Here is an 18,765-nt window from a genome sequence, read left to right on the forward strand (position 1 = left end):
GGTGTAATGCATACAAACCCGACTATACGATTACGTACATACCAAAGTTGTGTGAAGAAATAACCATACCAACATGTGTTGCAGTTGCTCCCTGCCATCCTGGGATTTGCAGAATCCCTAAAAATCCCCAAAACAAAATGCCACAAAAATCCATTTGGGACATTGGTCTATTTGATTTTTTAATACTAATGAGGGTGTTGGCAGGCTTATGATGAGGTCAAGGGAGCGTTTGTTCCAAAAAGGTTGAGAACCACTAGTTTACAGATTGAGTGCCGTAGGGTCAAAGACGTCTTTGTCATTCAGTGTTACGGACACCTTCCGCCGACTGTAACTGCAAAAAAACGTGATTTTAAATTGTTTCAAGGGAATGGATGATAGTCGAGGCTGTCATGAATTCCCTGTAACAATAAATAAATAAAAAGAGTCTTGTTTTTTACAGTTACAGTCAGCAGAAGGCATCCGTTACACTGAATGACAATGCCATTTTGCACGTCTTTGATCCCGTAAATGGGGTTGAACTGAAATGGGGTGTGCCAAGCAATGGCAGCACATGTTCACAACTTCTTTTCTTTACATTACTTTGTGTTGCTCTCTCTCACCCAGGAGCCTGTCGAGTATCCTGATGACTTTGTTCAATATGAAAGTGGAACTCAGGTGAGATGTTGATGAAGTGACCGCCTACACACAACATGAAGCACAAACAATAAAAAACAGATATTACAATGAAAAAAATAAGTGTAATGTACTCTGCCCTTACAAATGCAAAGAACAACAACTACACCAACATTAAAACTGAGAAAAATGCCTTCAAATCCTTGATATTAGGTTGGATATTGTTCTTAAATGTAAATTTGACATAGCAATACCTCTAAAACACAAATTTGGACCATACGGTTTAGTCACAAGATAAAGGAGGTGCAATGAAGACCGTTCTCCGTCTAAACTCAATTTTCGCCAAAATATGTAGTTACTGCACTTTGCCTTTGTAGGGCAGTAGTACGATACCAAGTGCCTGCTTTCTTTGATCCATCCAGCAGAGTGCTGTCATCAGCTGGTTGCTGAAGCACGACCCGGCGCTGCGTCCCACAGCCCAGGAGCTGTTGCGGAGCGAGCTGATGCCGCCGCCTCAGCTGGAGGAGTCGGAGCTCCACGAGGTGCTGCAGCACACCATGGCCAACGTCAGCGGCAAGGCCTACCGCACCATGGTGGGACAGCTCTTCGCACAGACCATCTCGCTAGTCATGGACTACACCTACGACATCGACATACACAAGGTAAGCACCACTACACCTTACTATATCCACATACACAAGGGTAGATACATGCTATAGAGGGGTGCATGTATGGCCAACGTCAGCGGCAAGGCCTACCGCACCATGGTCGGACAGCTCTTCGCACAGACCATCTCTTTAGTCATGGACTACACCTACGACATCGATATACACAAGGTAAGCACCCCTACATGACACCTACAACATCGACATATAAAAGGGTAGGTACATGCTAGCTATCATAGAGGGTTGTTTGTATGGCCAATGTCAGCGGCAAAGCCTACCGCACTATGGTGGGACAGCTCTTCGCACAGACCATCTCTTTAGTCATGGACTACACCTACGACATCGACATACACAAGGTAAGCACCCCTACATGACACCTACAATATCGACATATAAAAGGGTAGGTACATGCTATCATAGAGGGGTGCATGTATGGCCAACGTCAGTGGAAAGGCCTGTTTGCCACATGGTTGGCCAGCTCTTTGCACAGACCACCTCACTAGTCATGGACTACACATACAACATCCTAACATAGACATTCATAAGGTAGGGACTGTTACACTACATTACGCCCACAACTTCGTCATACAATATGTCACAGAAGGGACTACACCCCTCACATTTCTGCAGATTTGTGCAGATCTTTTCATGGGACAGCATCAAAGAAACCATTTCAACCTTATTGCGTTTTCCTAGTACAGTTGTGATAGTGCAAAACGGAGAATTTATGGTATCTAAACATTCAAGTGGCAGTTTGTTTTTCCACAACTACCTATTTTTAGACCATAGAAAATAGGCATTTGTTACGCAAAAAGGGCTAAGTTTGAGTATTCACCTTTGAGGACCATTGGATGGAACCTTCTACACACATCTCACTGTAGGTGTGTAGATTATCACGCCTATGATTGATCATCTTTTACTCCCATGATAATTACACCTGTGATGGATGACGCTTTGCCATTATTACACTACATTGTGCTACAGTGCTTTGCACTGTTCTCCCGCTTTTCCACGTGCCTCCAAAGTGAACCGTGAATGACTCATTTATCAAAAGGTGCGCCCTCTGTACCGTGTAACAGCCACAATCATGCATCACAGTAGTCCTGTCTAAAGCAAGCCCCCCCATCCATTTCCACACAATCACTACCACATGGCACTGCAGAGAGGCGAGCGGGGCTCCTCTAAGCGAGTCAACAGGTCTCCGGGAGGCCTTAAAACATATACAGTGTCACTGCACTGAAGAGCAATCCATCTTCAGTTGTTGCTTTCATGGGATTTAACTTGACTATCGCACTATCCTTTCCCACTTTGTCATCACAATGCATCGCCAGATCTTTTTTTGTGGAGTTTTTTTTGTGGAAGTGCTGCTTGTCAGTTTGTAGAAGTGACCTTGGAGAAATTGTTTTTTAAAATCAAAGATTGTGTTAATGCCTCGTGGCTGTGTGTTGTAATGATTATTTTTACCTCTAGGGGGAGATGTGAAACCTCATTCAGGGGCAAAGTCAGTCGTCCTGTGCCCCGCTTCTTCATCTGGGATGCATAAGGCTGGCTGTGTGCTTGGGCCTCGTCAATGGCTCTCTGTGTGTCTAACCCTCTCCTCCTTCCCCTTCCCCTTCCCCTTCTCCTCCTCCTCCTCCTCTCCCTCCCTCTTTTCCTCTCCTTTTTCACCCCTATTCCCCCTCTCCACCTACCTCTTCTACCCCTCTTCTGTTTTGACTCGCTCCAGGGCAGTTTTAATTTCAGCAACGCCAAACTACAACAGTATGTGTACGAAACAATCACCCGGATCTTCAGAAAGCACGGTGAGTCACGCCGTGTGCGAGCAAGTGAGTGAGCCAGTGAGCGCGTGAGCTAGCCAGCCAGCCGGCAGGCAGAGTGGAGACCCACTCCAGTTTGACAGCAGCAACTCAGTGCAGGCTTCTTTCCCAGGGCACTGCCCTATTGACACACACTAGACACAGCACACTGACACACGCACGCACGCACACACACACACACACACACACACACACACACACACACACACACACACACACACACACACACACACACACAGTGCAATAATAAGACAATAATTTCTCCCTGTGCTGTGCCAACATTGTCTCTGGACACACACACCCTCACACACACACACGCGCACACGCACACACACACACACACACACACACACACACACACACACACACACACACACACACACACACACACACACACACACACACACACACACACACACACACACACACACACACACACACACACAGAGACTGAGAATGCGTCAGTGTGTCTTGTCTTCGCCCCGTGTGTTTGTGCCATCACTGTCCCGGGCCACACAAACGCAGCAGCAGCAGCAGTCCAAGGCTGAGCCATTAGCCCAGGAGGCCTGTACTGTCTTGTTGGGGGAAGTGGTTTCGGGCCCAGCTCCATTGACAGCCTGTTATATGCAAGGGTGGGGTCCCGCTAAAGCTACTAGCAGCTCTGTGTGTGAGGAGAGAGAGAGAGAGAGAGAGAGAGAGAGAGAGAGAGAGAGAGAGAGAGAGAGAGAGAGAGAGAGAGAGAGAGAGAGAGAGAGAGAGAGAGAGAGAGAGAGAGAGAGAGAGAGAGAGAGAGAGAGAGAGAGAGAGAGAGAGAGAGAGACTGGGTGCAGAGGATGGGGAAGAAAGGCATTGGAAACAGCAGTGTTAAAGGATAATTAGAGAGATATGAAGGAAAATGACTGTAAATGAGAGGGAGTGATGCAGAGAAAGGGAAAAGAGGGATAAAGAGAGGGAGAGATGCGGGAAATGGGGGAGAAGAAAGAAGAAGTGAGAGAAGAGGAAGAAGTGTGGGGAGTGGGAGGTTGCAAGAAAGAAAGCGGGAAAGGATTAGAGAGAGGGGCACAGGGAGTTGGTGAGTCAGAAAGAAAGAGAGGGGAAACAGAGCTGGAGAGAGAAATGGGGGGAATAAAGGGAGGGAGAGAGAAAGAGAGTGAGGGAGAGAGCACTTTGGGGAGTTCTCATGCTGTCTTTCCACACATGCCTCTGTTTATGCATTGAAATAAAGGCACTCTGGTGCTGGTGTATTCTGTATTGTTGATTGTCCCCTTTTTCATGGCACCAATATGGAACTAATGTGGGACATCATCCGTTTACTTGGCTTGGCTCTCTCGTAGTCTTTTACTCACACACACAAATGCAGACGCACGCACGCACGCACGCACGCACGCACGCACGCACACACACACACACACACACACACACACACACACACACACACACACACACACACACACACACACACACACACACACACACACACACACACACACACACACACACATTAAGGCTGCAGTATGAATTAGGTTCCCCAGTTGTCCTTAGTGTAGCTTAACCCGAGGCTCCACATGCGGAGAGGTGTTTTTGTACACATGAATGACAGACTCCCTGCAGGCCCTCGTTTTGTGGTTTGGTCTTCCGTTTTTTGTTGTTGATCTGTGTGGCTCCCACAGTCTCAAGTGTATTAATCGAATCACTTGTATTTATTACCCCCGCCAAGGAGGTAATGTTTTCAGTCGCGTTTGTTTTTCTGTCAGCAGGATAACTCAAAAACGAATCAACGGATTTGGATGAAACTTTTTTTGGAGTTGTTGGTAATGACCCAAGGAACAAGTGATTCAATTCTGGTGGTGCATTCTAGTTCACCATGCATTCATGACATTGTGACTTGGAAGTGTCATAAGTGGAAAGATAGATGTTTCGATATCAGCATTTCAGTCATTTGTTAGTTGTGCGAGCCTTGAGTCACACACACACACACACACACACACACACACACACACACGACACACACACACACACACACACACACACACACACACACACACACACACACACACACACACACACACACACACACACACACACACACACACACACACACACACACACACACACACAGAGAACAGTTCAAACTACAGTGTGACACATATGTGAACACTTGTAGCAGTAAGGCAGCTGTGAACAAGGTGTAAGGCGTACAGTTTAAGCCCTGATTGCTCATTCCCACAAACACACATTATTCCTGCTGGCACAACTCACTCCTCTCCTCAAGGCCACAGCTGCTCCAGTCACAAGTGTTGATATCTTCATGTAGACATGCAGAATGTTCCATTTTTTTGTTCAGTGTATGTATTAGCTATTTACTCATCTTTGTTTTGCTTTGTTTTTTGTGTGTGTTTTTTTGCTTTTGGCTAATATTCCACCCAACACACACACACACACACACACACACACACACACACACACACACACACACACACACACACACACACACTCTTACACACACACCCCAACACAGGTGCCGTGCGTCTGCAGACGCCCCTGCTGTTGCCTAGGAACCGGTCGGTATACGAGGGCTGTGAGCTGGCCTGCTTCATGGACCACAGCGGCATGCTGGTCACGCTGCCCTACGACCTCAGGGTACGTCACACATACAGTAGCTCGCTTCCAGCACCATGACCTTTGACCTACGATCTTATATTACCTGCGGAGACATCATATATAGGGAGTTAAAAGCTAGCCTGGTGACACTATGTACTATGGAGTCCTATGTACTCCACCCAAAGATTTTGGCTCCGCACCGAGTCTGGCGAAAGTCTCCGAGCTTGTTTCGCTCACTGTTTAGCCAATCAGCAAACAGTTGAGAGTGGTGACGCAGTCCGTTACTGATTAGTAACACTATTCACACCTTTGTTTTGTCATTTGTATGTTTTTGCGACGCTATATCGTAACAGTCATGCTAACAAAGCACAATATGGGTTTTATTTTGAATTCGGAACTCCAATTAATCTAAATGGCAGAGTAAGATCAGACCATCTCCCACCCTCAATGGAGACGGATTCCTCTTAGCTTTCGCCAGACTGTTTGACGGAGTCAACAGTCGGCTTTTGCCCAGGCTAGTTAAAAGCACAATAACCTGAAGTCAAAGTAGTGACCTGCAGGACAATATGTCACACAGGATGTTATAATATATATCTATAATGATCTATGACTTGTCTTATGTTGGTACCTCTGGGTAGGTCACAGAGAAAGTCGTAGCTCTTTGAGTGCCATGGACTTGAAAACGAGTCTTTTCAGAATGTATGGCACAGTGCCAAAGACTTGATATCAAGTCAATTGCGTTTTTTTATGGGGGGTGGGGCCTAACAGCGTTGATCTGGTATGTTTGTTGTTCACATGGACAAAGAACTCAATTTTTTATGGCTCTTGAAAAATCAATCAAACGTTGAAAAAAGCCTGGCAACCCCCCGGTCTGAATTTGAAAATGGCTGGCACTCAATGAGTTAAGGACTATTACCTTTTGGCATGTCACACAGGATGTTTTAATCACTGGCCAACACCCTGCATGTACACCATACAGTAGAGTAGTAGAGTAGAAAAGAGATACTTAATTGGCATAATCAATCCCTGTTGTGTCACCAGGAAATTAGACACTGCTGACACAAAGCCGCTTTTAAACCCACTACTTTGATCCAACCATTACAACATTAATTACTTAAAATTAAAATGTCACCCTCTGAGCCAAAATCGGTCTTGACACTAAACACATGCAAACACACAGAGAGACATCAAACAGTGTGCATTTAATGATATTACATTGTTTTGTGAGAAGAGGAGTGGTTACTCAGTGCTCTAGTTGAACACACACAAAAGACAATTGAGGTTTTTTTATATACGGATATGTTCTGCATTTGTTATCCTTACAACATGAAACTTGGCACTGCATTCACTTGTGTCATTAAGGATGACATTGACGCCCACCAAAGTCTGGGGCTCAGCGGAACTAATGGCTATTAAGTTGTGCACGGAACAGACTCAGAGAAACACACTCACACAGGCAGTCATTACATGTATTGTATAGATCAATATGTGATGTAGATTGGACGGAAGTTCGCATGAGTGTGGTACAGTATATACGCAATGGCCACAATGTAATAGCATCTTCCATCTGGCATGTTTTTTTTTTCAGTTCTGGTGTTCATTAAAGCATGAAGGGACATTGGTTTCCTTTTGATCTCTGTAGCACTGTCTTTTGTTTCCAAACATGCATTACTCATCCTCATTGTGCTGTTTTTTCTCCAATTTCTTCTCTTTTTCTCCCTTCTTGTCTCTGTATATATCTGTCTGTCTGTCTCTCTCTCTGTCTCTGTCTGTCTGCCTCTCTCTCTCTGTCTCTCTCTCTCTCACTGTGTCTCTCTCTCTCTCTCCTTTCTTGTAACGTGTGATCTTGCAGGTGGCCTTTGCAAGATACATAGCCCGCAACAACGTCTCCCATGTGAAAAGGTGAGCACTTATTATTAGTTATTGGCGCACGTCACTGAGTCCATGAGAAGAAACCATGGTAATCTGCAACATCAACGTTGAGCTAATGAACAAACTCTCTGATCAATGTTTCAACGCACAAGCAACTTCCTTAGAGTTGAATGAACGTTCCATCGAAACGTTAGTCTGCCCCAATGACATATATAGATACGTCAACGGTCTGCTCCTACACCTTTGGATACAAACATCAGCTAAATGTCATGTACACAGTAAAAAATGTAAAAAAAAAAAAAAAGACATTCGTGATGGATTTCATTTTTTGTTCGCATGCCCCATCCTGTTCTGGTTGCACTGAAATGTCTTCTAGAAGTGCGTAGAACATTCTCTTTTGTCATTTTGTGGCCTTGCCCATTTCCCCCATTAGACTCTGTTATGGCTGATCATTGTGACCTCCGCCAAGGAGGTTATGTTTTCGGTCGCGTTGGTTTGTTTGTCTGTCAGCAGGATAACTCAAAAAGTTATGAACTGTTTTTGATTACATTTTTTTGAGTTGTTGGAAATGACAAAAGGAAGGAACAAGTGATTCAATTTTGGTGATGATCCGGGATTTTTTTTTTCCACGTTAGATTTTAGAAATAGGATTCTCAGAATCTGGTAACACTTCCAAATAAGGGGCCATAATAAACAGTAAAGTAGCTACAACCTAATACTTAAGTAAGGGTTAATAATCATTATTTAATGCCACATTAGACACATATTAATTGTTATTAATGCATATGTTGAGCATTAGTAAGCAGTTACTTAACTATTAGATAACTATTACCTTGTGTTACAAGTTAATAGCATATTATTATTTAACTAATAGATAAGTAAGGGCACAGTTAATAGTTAAGTAGCTATCAGGTAATACTTAACTAAGGACCAAAATTAACACTTACTTAATACAAAAGCAAGGCATAACTAATGGTTAATTAATACATAAATATTGGGTTTTGGGACCCTTATATTAGAGTTGGCTGAGGATAACTAATGATTAATTAATAGATATATTTTGATATTTGGGACCCTTATATTAGAGTTGGCTGCGGATAACTAATGGTTAATTAATCGATAGATATTGGTGTTTGGGACCCTTATAATAGAGTTGGCTGAGCATACCTAATAGTCAAGTAATTAATCTACTGTGACATCTAGTTTTCACTCGTTCAAATCACTGTAATAGTGGCAACAGGAGCCATTATATAGCAAGGATTGGACGTACAATTCTCAATGATGGTGGGGTGATGTGATGTAATTTTTTCATGTACCACTTATTAGTTTTAACTGTAAATCAAGTTCATAGCATATAATTATTTAACTAATAGATAAGGAAGGGTACAGTTAATAGTTAAGTAGCTATTAGGTCATACTTAACTAAGGACCTTAATTAACACTTACTTAATACAAAAGTAAGGCATATCTAATGATTAAATAATACCGAATTATTGTTGTCTATAGATTGCGTACCCATCATGCACTGCTCTTCTTGGAGCTAATATTCTCAAACATTAACCTAATTATCACAAAGGAATGGTTTAGTTTTGCTTCAAAACTATTACTCTTCATAATGTTCTGCATTTATTGTAGGGTTTTTACCATTAAATTTAATAAGTGGTACATGAAAAAATTACATCTCATCATCCCACCATCATTGAGAAGTGTACGTCCAATCCTTGCTATATAATGGCTCCTGTTGCCACCATTACAGTGATTTGAACGGGTGAAAACTAGATGTCACAGTAGATTAATTACTTAACTATTAGGTATGCTCAGGCAACTCTATTATAAGGGTCCCAAACACCAATATCTATGGATTAATTAACCATTAGTTATTCGCAGCCAACTCTAATATAAGGGTCCCAAACACCAATATCTATCTATTAATTAACCATTAGTTAGCCTCAGCCAACTCTAATATAAGGGTCCCAAAACCCAATATTTATGTATTATATAACCATTAGTTATGCCTTGCTTTTGTATTAAGTAAGTGTTAATTTTGGTCCTTAGTTAAGTATTACCTGATAGCTACTTAACTATTAACTGTGCCCTTACTTATCTATTAGTTAAATAATAATATGCTATTAACTTGTAACACAAGGTAATAGTTATCTAATAGTTAAGTAACTGCTTACTAATGCATTAATAACAATTAATATGTGTCTAATGTGGCATTAAGTAATGATTATTAACCATTACTTAAGTATTAGGTTGTAGCTACTTTACTGTTAATTATGGCCCCTTATTTGGAAGTGTTACCCAGAATCTCATATAGAATCTCACCTCATCTGTATCCAGCATTGTATTGTGTTTTTGGCCCCGCCTCCCCATGTCACCTGTCTTGTCTCACCTGTGGTGTCCCCATCCCCGACAGGTACAGCATCGAGCGCGTGTTTCGTCCCCGTAAGCTGGACCGCTCGCACCCCCGGGAGATGCTGGAGTGTGCCTTCGACATCGTCACCCCTGTCACCAACACCCTGCTGCCCGACGCCGAGACCATCTACGTCATCTCCGAGATCATCCACGAGTTCAGTGCCTTGCAGGTATTGTATCACGCTCCGTGTGTTTAAATAAAGTTTTGTGTCTGTTGTTTGTGCATTCGATATGTGGGTTCATGTTATTTGGTTTGTACTGCTGTTCATGCCTATGTGCATAACTCAACTGTATGTCTTTATGTATGTCTCTCTTTGCGTTTTGCATCTCTTTACGTAGTGCACATGTGTATGTGTGCACTTTTTATCTCTCTCCATGTACACTTTATTACCAAACGTGTTTGCTATTCGCTAACCTGCCTTGACTCACCTATGGGTTAGGAATGGGATGGCAGTTAAATTCATACAGTCAATCCGGAAAGTATTCACAGCGCTTCACTTTTTTCACATTTTATTATCTTACAGCCTAATTCCAAATGCTACAAATGAATATCTGTTGTCAAAATCCTACACAAAATATTTCATTATGACCATATGAAAAACAAGTTGTCTTGACAGTTTTGAAAATTTATCAAAAATAAAAAATAAAGAAATCATTTGTAGCATTTGGAATAAGGCTGTAAGATAAATAAAATGTGAAAAAAAGTGAAGCGCTGTGAATACTTTCCGGATTGACTGTATGTGAGTCAACGCAGGCTAACAAATACTTTTGATAATATAGTGTGTACTTTATCATTGGTTCTCAACCTTTTTTGAACAAGCGCAACTTGATCTCCTCATAAGCCTGCCAACGCCCCCCTTAGCATTACAGAAAATCAAAGACTAGTGGCATAAAGACATAGATTAATGGCAACTGAGCAACCTAAATAAATGATAAAAGTCCGCAACACTGTTAATGCTCAAATAAATCACTGGGAGCATTAACAGTGTTGCGGACTTCTATCATTTATTTCAGTTACTCTATTTCGTCCAGCACCTGTGCCACTGATGTGCGCGCATTCTCCTCCTTCTTGAACTGAGCAACCTCCCTCTCAGCTTTATCCTCGACGCCCCCAAGGGCTCCCTAACTCCCCCTTGGGGGGGCTGTAGAGACCCCATTGAGAAACATAGCATGTATATACAGTATATGGTGTTCCACTCAACAAACACGTGTATGTGTTCTGCTCTGATCCATTAGCTGTCCATGTGGTAATGAGTAATACCAGGCTGTTCCACCCGGGTCACTCACATCCTGTGTCTTGTGGGTGTTCCGGCCAGCTAGTTTGCTAGCTAGCGAGATCGCTGTCATGTCAATGGCGTCATGTGTTTGCCTTCACCTCTGAGAGTCATGCAGAGAAGGGGAGATGAATGGCACACACACACACACACACACACACACACACACACACACACACACACACACATGCAGAGAAGGGATATGAATGGCGCGCACGCACACACACACACACACACACACACACACACACACACACACACACTCACACGCACACGCACACGCGCGCACACACACACACACACACACACACACATCTGAGGGAAATGGATGGCAGTGCAGTGAGGATAAATGAGTGCTGTTGGGGTGAGGTGAAGAAAGAACCCACTGGGCCAACACCTGGTGTCATGATGACTCTCCCCACTCCCGAAGGTGTGTGTGTGTGCGTGATGTGTTTGTGTGTGTGTACGCAGCATGTGTGTGTCCATGCGTTCCCGTCTCCCAGGGTGTGAATGCATATGACTGTGTGTGTGTGTGTGTACGTGACGTGACGTGTGTGTGCGTGACGTGTGTGTCCGTGCGTTCCCATCTCCCAGGGTGTGTGTGGTAACTGGCAATTGACCTATAGCCATTAAGTGCTGTGGCCGGAGCAACATGGAGAGGGGGGGGGCATAGAGAGCTCTCTGCCCCTTGCGTGGGCCATAGAGCCACCAGGGTTCACTGCTCAGGATGTTTGAACAGATGGACCATTACACAGGATTATTGCATACAAAACCTGAGTGTCATTAGGTACCGCCATATGTAAAAGAGGTGCCGTGTGTTGGTGGTGTGGGAGCATGTACACGTGAGCCTGTGTCTCGCTCTCTGTTTATGTTCACGTGTGTGTGTGTGTGTGTGTGTGTGTGTGTGTGCGTGTGTGTGTGTGTGTGTGTGTGTGTGTGTGTGTGTGTGTGTGTGTGTGTGTGTGTGTGTGTGTGTGTGTGTGTGTGTGTGTGTGTGTGTGTGTGTGTGTGTGTGTGTGTGTGTGTGTTAGACATTAGATTAGATTATTCTTTATTGTCTTTTCGGGAGAGAAATTCAGAATGGACATGACAGAGTGTGATTCACAGTTAACATCAAATTACCACAACAGACAGACTTAGGACCACAAAGAACAAACAAACATATAAACAAGGTAACAGACAACCATTGTTAGTGTTAAACACAACGTTCCAGTTTTGGCCCTTAGTCATCCAAAGGCATATACAGGTACAAACCTAGATAATGCACATACTCTGACCTAGAGCTATTGCTCAGAAAATAATAAAATAAAATACAGAAGATAAAAAGTATAATGCATGAATGCTAGGGACCAAGGGACCATTGAAAATTTGAACCTAGTAGTATTACAGTTTGGGAGCCTGTATCTTCTTCCTGAGGGCAGTATCTCATATTCCCCATGCAAAATATGTTCATCATCCTCTATGATCTTCAAACCCTGTCTTTTTACTGTTTCGTCAAATAAGGCCTGCAGTGATGTGGGAGGGGGCATGCCCATTATTTTCCCCGCTCTCTTGATGAGAGTTTGTAGTTCAGCTTTCAATTTCACAGAAAGGTTCCCAAACCATACAACGATCCCATATCTGATGATTGATTCGATTGAAGCCCTGTAAAAAGCCATCATTATTTCTTTTTCAATGCCAAACACTCTCAACCTCCTAAGGAAATGTAGCCGTTGGCTGATTCTCGCACTTAAAAATTAAACGTGCTGAGCCCATTTTAATTGAGAATCGAATACAGCCCCTAAGTATTTGTATGTGGAGACCTGCTCCACTGGCTCCCCGTTCAGATTGATCAATTCATGCTTACTTATGGACCTGGTGTCGAATATCATTTCTTTTGTTTGTTTTGTTCTTGTGTGTTTGTGTGTGCGTGCTAGCGTGCATGCGTGCGTGCATGTTTGCGTGCGTACGGCGTGTGTGCGTGCGTGCGTATGGCGTGCGTGCGTGCGTGTGTGTGTGCGTGTAAGTGTGTGTGCGTGTGTGTATAAAAGCGTCTGTGTATGTGTGTTTCTTTGTCCCTTTGGTCTTGCAGATTTCAGTGCTTAGATGCAATGCAATGCCAGACTTGTACTAGCTGCAAATTTGCCATCTGTCTGCATTTCTACAACTTGACTTAAGTTTTTCTTCATAACATTTTACGTCTGTTTTGAAATTAGGGATGTTAACCGATAGCTGTTTTTACAGCTCCCGAATGCCAGCCAACGTCTTATTACACTGCGTACACACATGTTATTGGTGTTGTAGTGTATGGGGCAGTATGATCTTTCAATATCTAAAAATGATAGCCTAAATGTAAGCATGAGCCATCCCACAGATTTTTATAAAGAGAGCAACCACAGCACAGAGCCACAAAACTCTTATTACACCACAAGTAGTGGTCAATAATTGGGGAAAATGTATAATACAAAGGGCAAGAACGACCATTGTGTAACGGGAGCCTAACCATTCTAAAATGGGGGCATAACTTAATTCATGAGGCAGAAAAAGAAGCGTGACAGGACACGGGCATCATAGATAGCAGTTATAGAATTTCGGTGGCCAACTTAAACCGACTTTAACCGACTTTAACTGGCTAATGAGGATCAGTAGTCGGTTAAGATGTTTTTTACATTTCGCAATCCCTAACTGAAATTATTACCTTTTTTGTGTTGTCTAAATAATTGATGAACAGCAGGCCAGTTTGTCTCAGCTTGTGTGTTTGGCCTTTTCTTGTCTGCATTTAAACATGATTCATAACTCCAAACTCTCAGTGTTTCTGACCCAGTAGATGATGTTGTAGATCACTCAAATCTGTAGACGAGACGACGTGCATAAATCCATCAACGGCCAGTGAATGTTTACAGTCCTGTGGGCTAGCCATACTATGTTAAATATCACCTTTGGTGCACTCACTCCAAATCCATAAGCCCTCTTATTATATGGGCCCCACCTGTTGTGTCTGGGCCCACATGTTGCCAGGTCAGGTGTCATTGTGTTGACCTGTGATGGGCTGTTTGGGCTCTGTTTGTGGGAGAGTACCTGGCAACGGCTCATCCCATTAACCCCCACTGGTGGCCTCAGTGTCCGCAACATCACAGGGCTGAAAAGCTGCCTCGCAGCGCGGGACCTGCCCTTGGGCTATGGGTCACAGGTGCAAGTGCACACACACACACACACGCGCGCGCGCACGCACACAGTACCGGTATACACACACACGCACACATGGTAAGTGCACACACACGCACGCACGCACACGCACGCACGCACGCACACATGCAGTGTACACACACACGCACGCACACATGCAGTATACACACACGAACGCACGCACGCACGCATACACACATGCACGCACACATGGTACACACACACACACACACACACACACATGCAGTATACACACACGCATGCACGGTATACACACACACACACACACACACACACACACACACACACACACACACACACACACACACACACACACACACACACACACACACACACACACACACACGCACACACACGCACACACACATTCCTGTTGCTGATAATTCAGCTCAGAAGGTTTGAGTCACTTTGTCGAACAACCACCGCACTGGCAGGATATGAGACACAGTGAATCATGCTGTGTTGTTTGGAAGTATCACTACAACGCTGGCCCAGGCTCTTGCGTGTGTGTATGTATGTGTGTGTGTGTGTGTGCGTGCATGTGTGTGTGTATGTGTGTGGTGTAGTACCACTTAGCCCTAAAGCTGTAACGTTGTGTAGCATCTCCCCTTTCTTTGCTCTGTTGGCGTTGTAGGGGTTGCACTGCCCAGATCTGCGGAAAACACATCGTCGCGTTCACGCCTCACAAATCTGTACTTGGGCTTTACCCCACTGACAATGGCTCACGTACAGAGAGCAAATTGTGAACATCGCTGTTAGCCTGGTGGTCCGACAGTTTCATCTTTCAGCATGGACATAGAGAGTATATTTTTATATTTTCTCTCTGACACGTTTTTTTTCCTCTCTTGAAATGTGGATAAATTGAAACAGGCCTGTTGTTCCCGACAAGTACATCTGTCAAGTGAAACAAGTGCTTGTAGACTTTAGGAGGTCTTTTACAGTTCAGTCCTTTACCAGTAAACATATTCATCTCTGAGAAAGTCCAGAACACCACTCTCCCCTCTGCGTTGGGTGCAAAACACGGAACTTTGATTAGAGACTCTGGCAACATTTATTTCGTCGATAGGAATTCACCAAAACTTTTTTTGTTTTTTTGTTTTTCATAAGTGCTGAAGGAAATGAGATTTTTCTCCGTTTCCTCTGCTCTCACCACATTCTGCAGAGGTGATGTAGAGTAGACCCTCTGCAGACTGTCTGTGTGCTGCTACATTCTACCACTGTGTGCTGTGGACACTGCAGCACATGGGACTGCAATGCTTTATGCCCATGGAGGAGTGCAGAGATGACCTTAGGCTGTATGGAGTTATTAATGTATTTCATCACTAGGGCTGGGTAAAATAATCAATTTATTTGGGGGGTGCGTTTTGGTCCGTCCTGGGTCCTGGTATGTTATTCTTTTGTACTTACATACCTGAGTGTATAGGAGAGGAGAGAGGAAGTGAGGAGAGGAGAGAGGAGAGAGGAGAGAGGGGATAGGAGCACATTATGGGATATGAGAGGATATGAGAGGAGAAGTAGGGGGGGAGGTGAGAGGAGGGGTAGTGAGAGGGGAGGAGAGGAGAGGAGGGGGGAAGTAAGGGGTCGAGAGGAGAGGAGAGGGGAGCTAGGAGCATATTATGGGTGTTCCTGTTCCTCTCACCTCCACCACAGACACCTTCAACACACTAAGGCCCATTACATTCTCCACATGCCCCCACATGGCATCTGGCCAATGATATTGCAGCATGCAGAGCCAGACAGACAGGCAGCCCTATCCTCACCCGGCATGTTGGCAGGCTGTGTAGTGTCCTCTGCTGCCATCACTCTGATGAATAAAATGAAAGATAAAATTATAGAAAGATCTGTCTAGAAGCTCTTACAAATACACATTTTATTCATCAGAGTGATGGTTAATATTAAATATGTACAGCTGAGAGACATTGTTTACCAATTTTCTGTCACCTTTTTCTGAGTGTGTGCACGTGTGTGTGTGTGTTGCTTGCTGAATCACATGAAATACTAATGTGTGTGTGTGTGTGTGTGTGTGTGTGCGTGTGTGTGTGTGTGTGGAGCAGGAGAGGAACTACACTGTCTATGTGAACCACACCAGCCTGTTCCGAGCCATCCTGCTGCACAGCGGGGTACCAGAGGACAAACTCATGCAGGCCGCCAACATCCTCTGTGACGCCATGGTGAGAGGAGAGCTTCACACACACACACACACACACACACACACACACACACACACACACACACACACACACACACACACACACACACACACACACACACACACACACACCCACACACACACACACACCTCTGTTCATCTCTTGTTATCTGCACGCACACATGGAGACACAAACACAGCCATGCCTGTTAATCTGCTATGACCGTCCCAAATGTCCTGCCAAAGGAACACGGTACCCACACGCATGCATACACACACGCACACACATACACACACACACACCTACACACACACACACACACACACACACACACACACACACAGGGGTGCAGGTACACACGCCACACACACGCACACACACACGCACACACACACACAGACGCACAAGCACACACAAACACATATCCTGCGGAATACCACGGTGAAAGCACCACTAACGATACTTGTGTCGGCTGTCACTCTGCCAAGAGGATACAGTATATCACGAAAGTGAATACACCCCTCACAGTTTTGCAGATTTTTGAGTATATCTTTTCATAGGAAAGCATTACAGAAATATAACTTTGACACAATGATTAGTGACCTTTTAACAACATATTTAACCGCTTAAATTTCTTGTTCACTCAGAAAAAAACAAAATACAGCCATTTATGTTTGAACATGTACTCACAAAAGTGAGTACACCCCAGATTAAAATCCGGTAGAGAAGGGGCTATGTTGGCTCGAATCGTCTCGAAATGAAACGAAATGAAAAGGGATGACAAGGGAGGTCATCAGTGTGTGTTTCAACCTTTCTTTGCATTGAACTTTTAAATTTTGAGTCTGCATCTGGCTTAAATAGATTGGTGTGAGATTTGAATGCAATCCTATGGAGAATATCATGATCTACTTCAGTAGTCACAGTGCATGTTGACATGCATGTTCCTTTTAGGTGTATTTCAGATTGCCAATGTTGACAGCATTCATGCATCCCCAAACCATGTCAGTCCCACTACCATGCTTGGCTTATGAGAGGATACACCTTTTTTTGTAAAACTCACTTGTTTACCACCACACGCTTGACACCATCTAAAGCAAATTTGTTTATCTTGGTCTCTTCAGATCACACAACATGGTTCCAGTGATCCATATCCTTCGTCTGTTCATCTCTCTTGAGACCAAGATAAACAAATTAGCTTTAGATGGTGTCAAGCATGTGTGGTGGTAAACAAGTGAGTTTTACAAAAAAGGTGTATCCTCTCATAAGCCAAGCATGGTAGTGGGACTGACATGGTTTGGGGATGCATGAATGCTGTCAACATTGGCAATCTGAAATACACCTAAAAGAAACATACATGTCAACATGCACTGTGACTACTGAAGCAGATCATGATATTCTCCATAGGATTGCATTCAAATCTCACACCAATCTATTTAAGCCAGATGCAGACTCAAAATGTAAAAGTTCAATGCAAAGAAAGGTTGAAACGCACACTGATGACCTCCCTTGTTATCCCTTTTCATTTCGTTTCATTTCGAGACGATTCGAGCCAACATAGCCCCTTCTCTCCCTCCCCTGGGGTGTACTCACTTTTGTGAGTACATGTTCAAACATTAATGGCTGTATTTAGTTTTTTTCTGAGTGAACAAGAAATTTAAGCGGTTAAATATGTTGTTAAAAGGTCACTAATCATTGTGTCAAAGTTACATTTCTGTAATGCTTTCCTATGAAAAGATATACTCAAAAATCTGCAAAATTGTGAGGGGTGTATTCACTTTCGTGATATACTGTATGTGAAATGGAAGAGGGAGTTGGGGTTCCGAAACAAACCAAGACAAAGCAGTAATTTCAGGGTTTGAAAAGTAAGGGACTAGGGGGTTAATACGAACCCGTCCATTGACCGGCTCACATGAGGACCCAGGTTCGAATCCAGGCCGGGTCTCTCCCACTCATTCCCTCCACTACCTTGTCCAATAAAGGCATGAAAAAGCCCTTAAAGAAATCAAACTAAAGAAAAGAAAGGGACCAGTTTTACTCTAGAGTCCATTTTAAGGTTAATGCGTCTCGTGAGGCGTGCAATTAATATTCTCCTGGCTGCACATTCTCATTGATTTGGCAGCTGCTTAGCCTGAAAGAAATGCTTTGGGAATTTTCTGTACGAACATCAGTT

At 43.7% G+C, this 18,765-nt stretch overlaps 1 protein-coding gene across 2 annotated transcripts in view; it reads left to right on the forward strand.

Annotated features, from left to right (window-relative positions):
* eif2ak4 (eukaryotic translation initiation factor 2 alpha kinase 4) overlaps positions 1–18,765 on the forward strand; it is a 109,922-nt gene that overhangs the window by 26,807 nt on the left and 64,350 nt on the right. Inside the window, exons 22-28 of one of the 2 annotated variants that reach the window (XM_063183651.1) lie at positions 604–654; positions 1,035–1,274; positions 3,004–3,079; positions 5,613–5,734; positions 7,548–7,597; positions 9,987–10,155; positions 16,500–16,616. In XM_063183651.1, the coding sequence (XP_063039721.1) occupies positions 604–654; positions 1,035–1,274; positions 3,004–3,079; positions 5,613–5,734; positions 7,548–7,597; positions 9,987–10,155; positions 16,500–16,616 (825 nt within the window). The remainder of the gene's footprint in view (positions 1–603; positions 655–1,034; positions 1,275–3,003; positions 3,080–5,612; positions 5,735–7,547; positions 7,598–9,986; positions 10,156–16,499; positions 16,617–18,765) is intronic. The other variant, XM_063183652.1, reaches the window with a different exon arrangement.

This window comes from Engraulis encrasicolus, chromosome 19, assembly GCF_034702125.1.
Source record: "Engraulis encrasicolus isolate BLACKSEA-1 chromosome 19, IST_EnEncr_1.0, whole genome shotgun sequence".
Classification (NCBI taxonomy): Eukaryota; Metazoa; Chordata; class Actinopteri; order Clupeiformes; family Engraulidae; genus Engraulis; species Engraulis encrasicolus.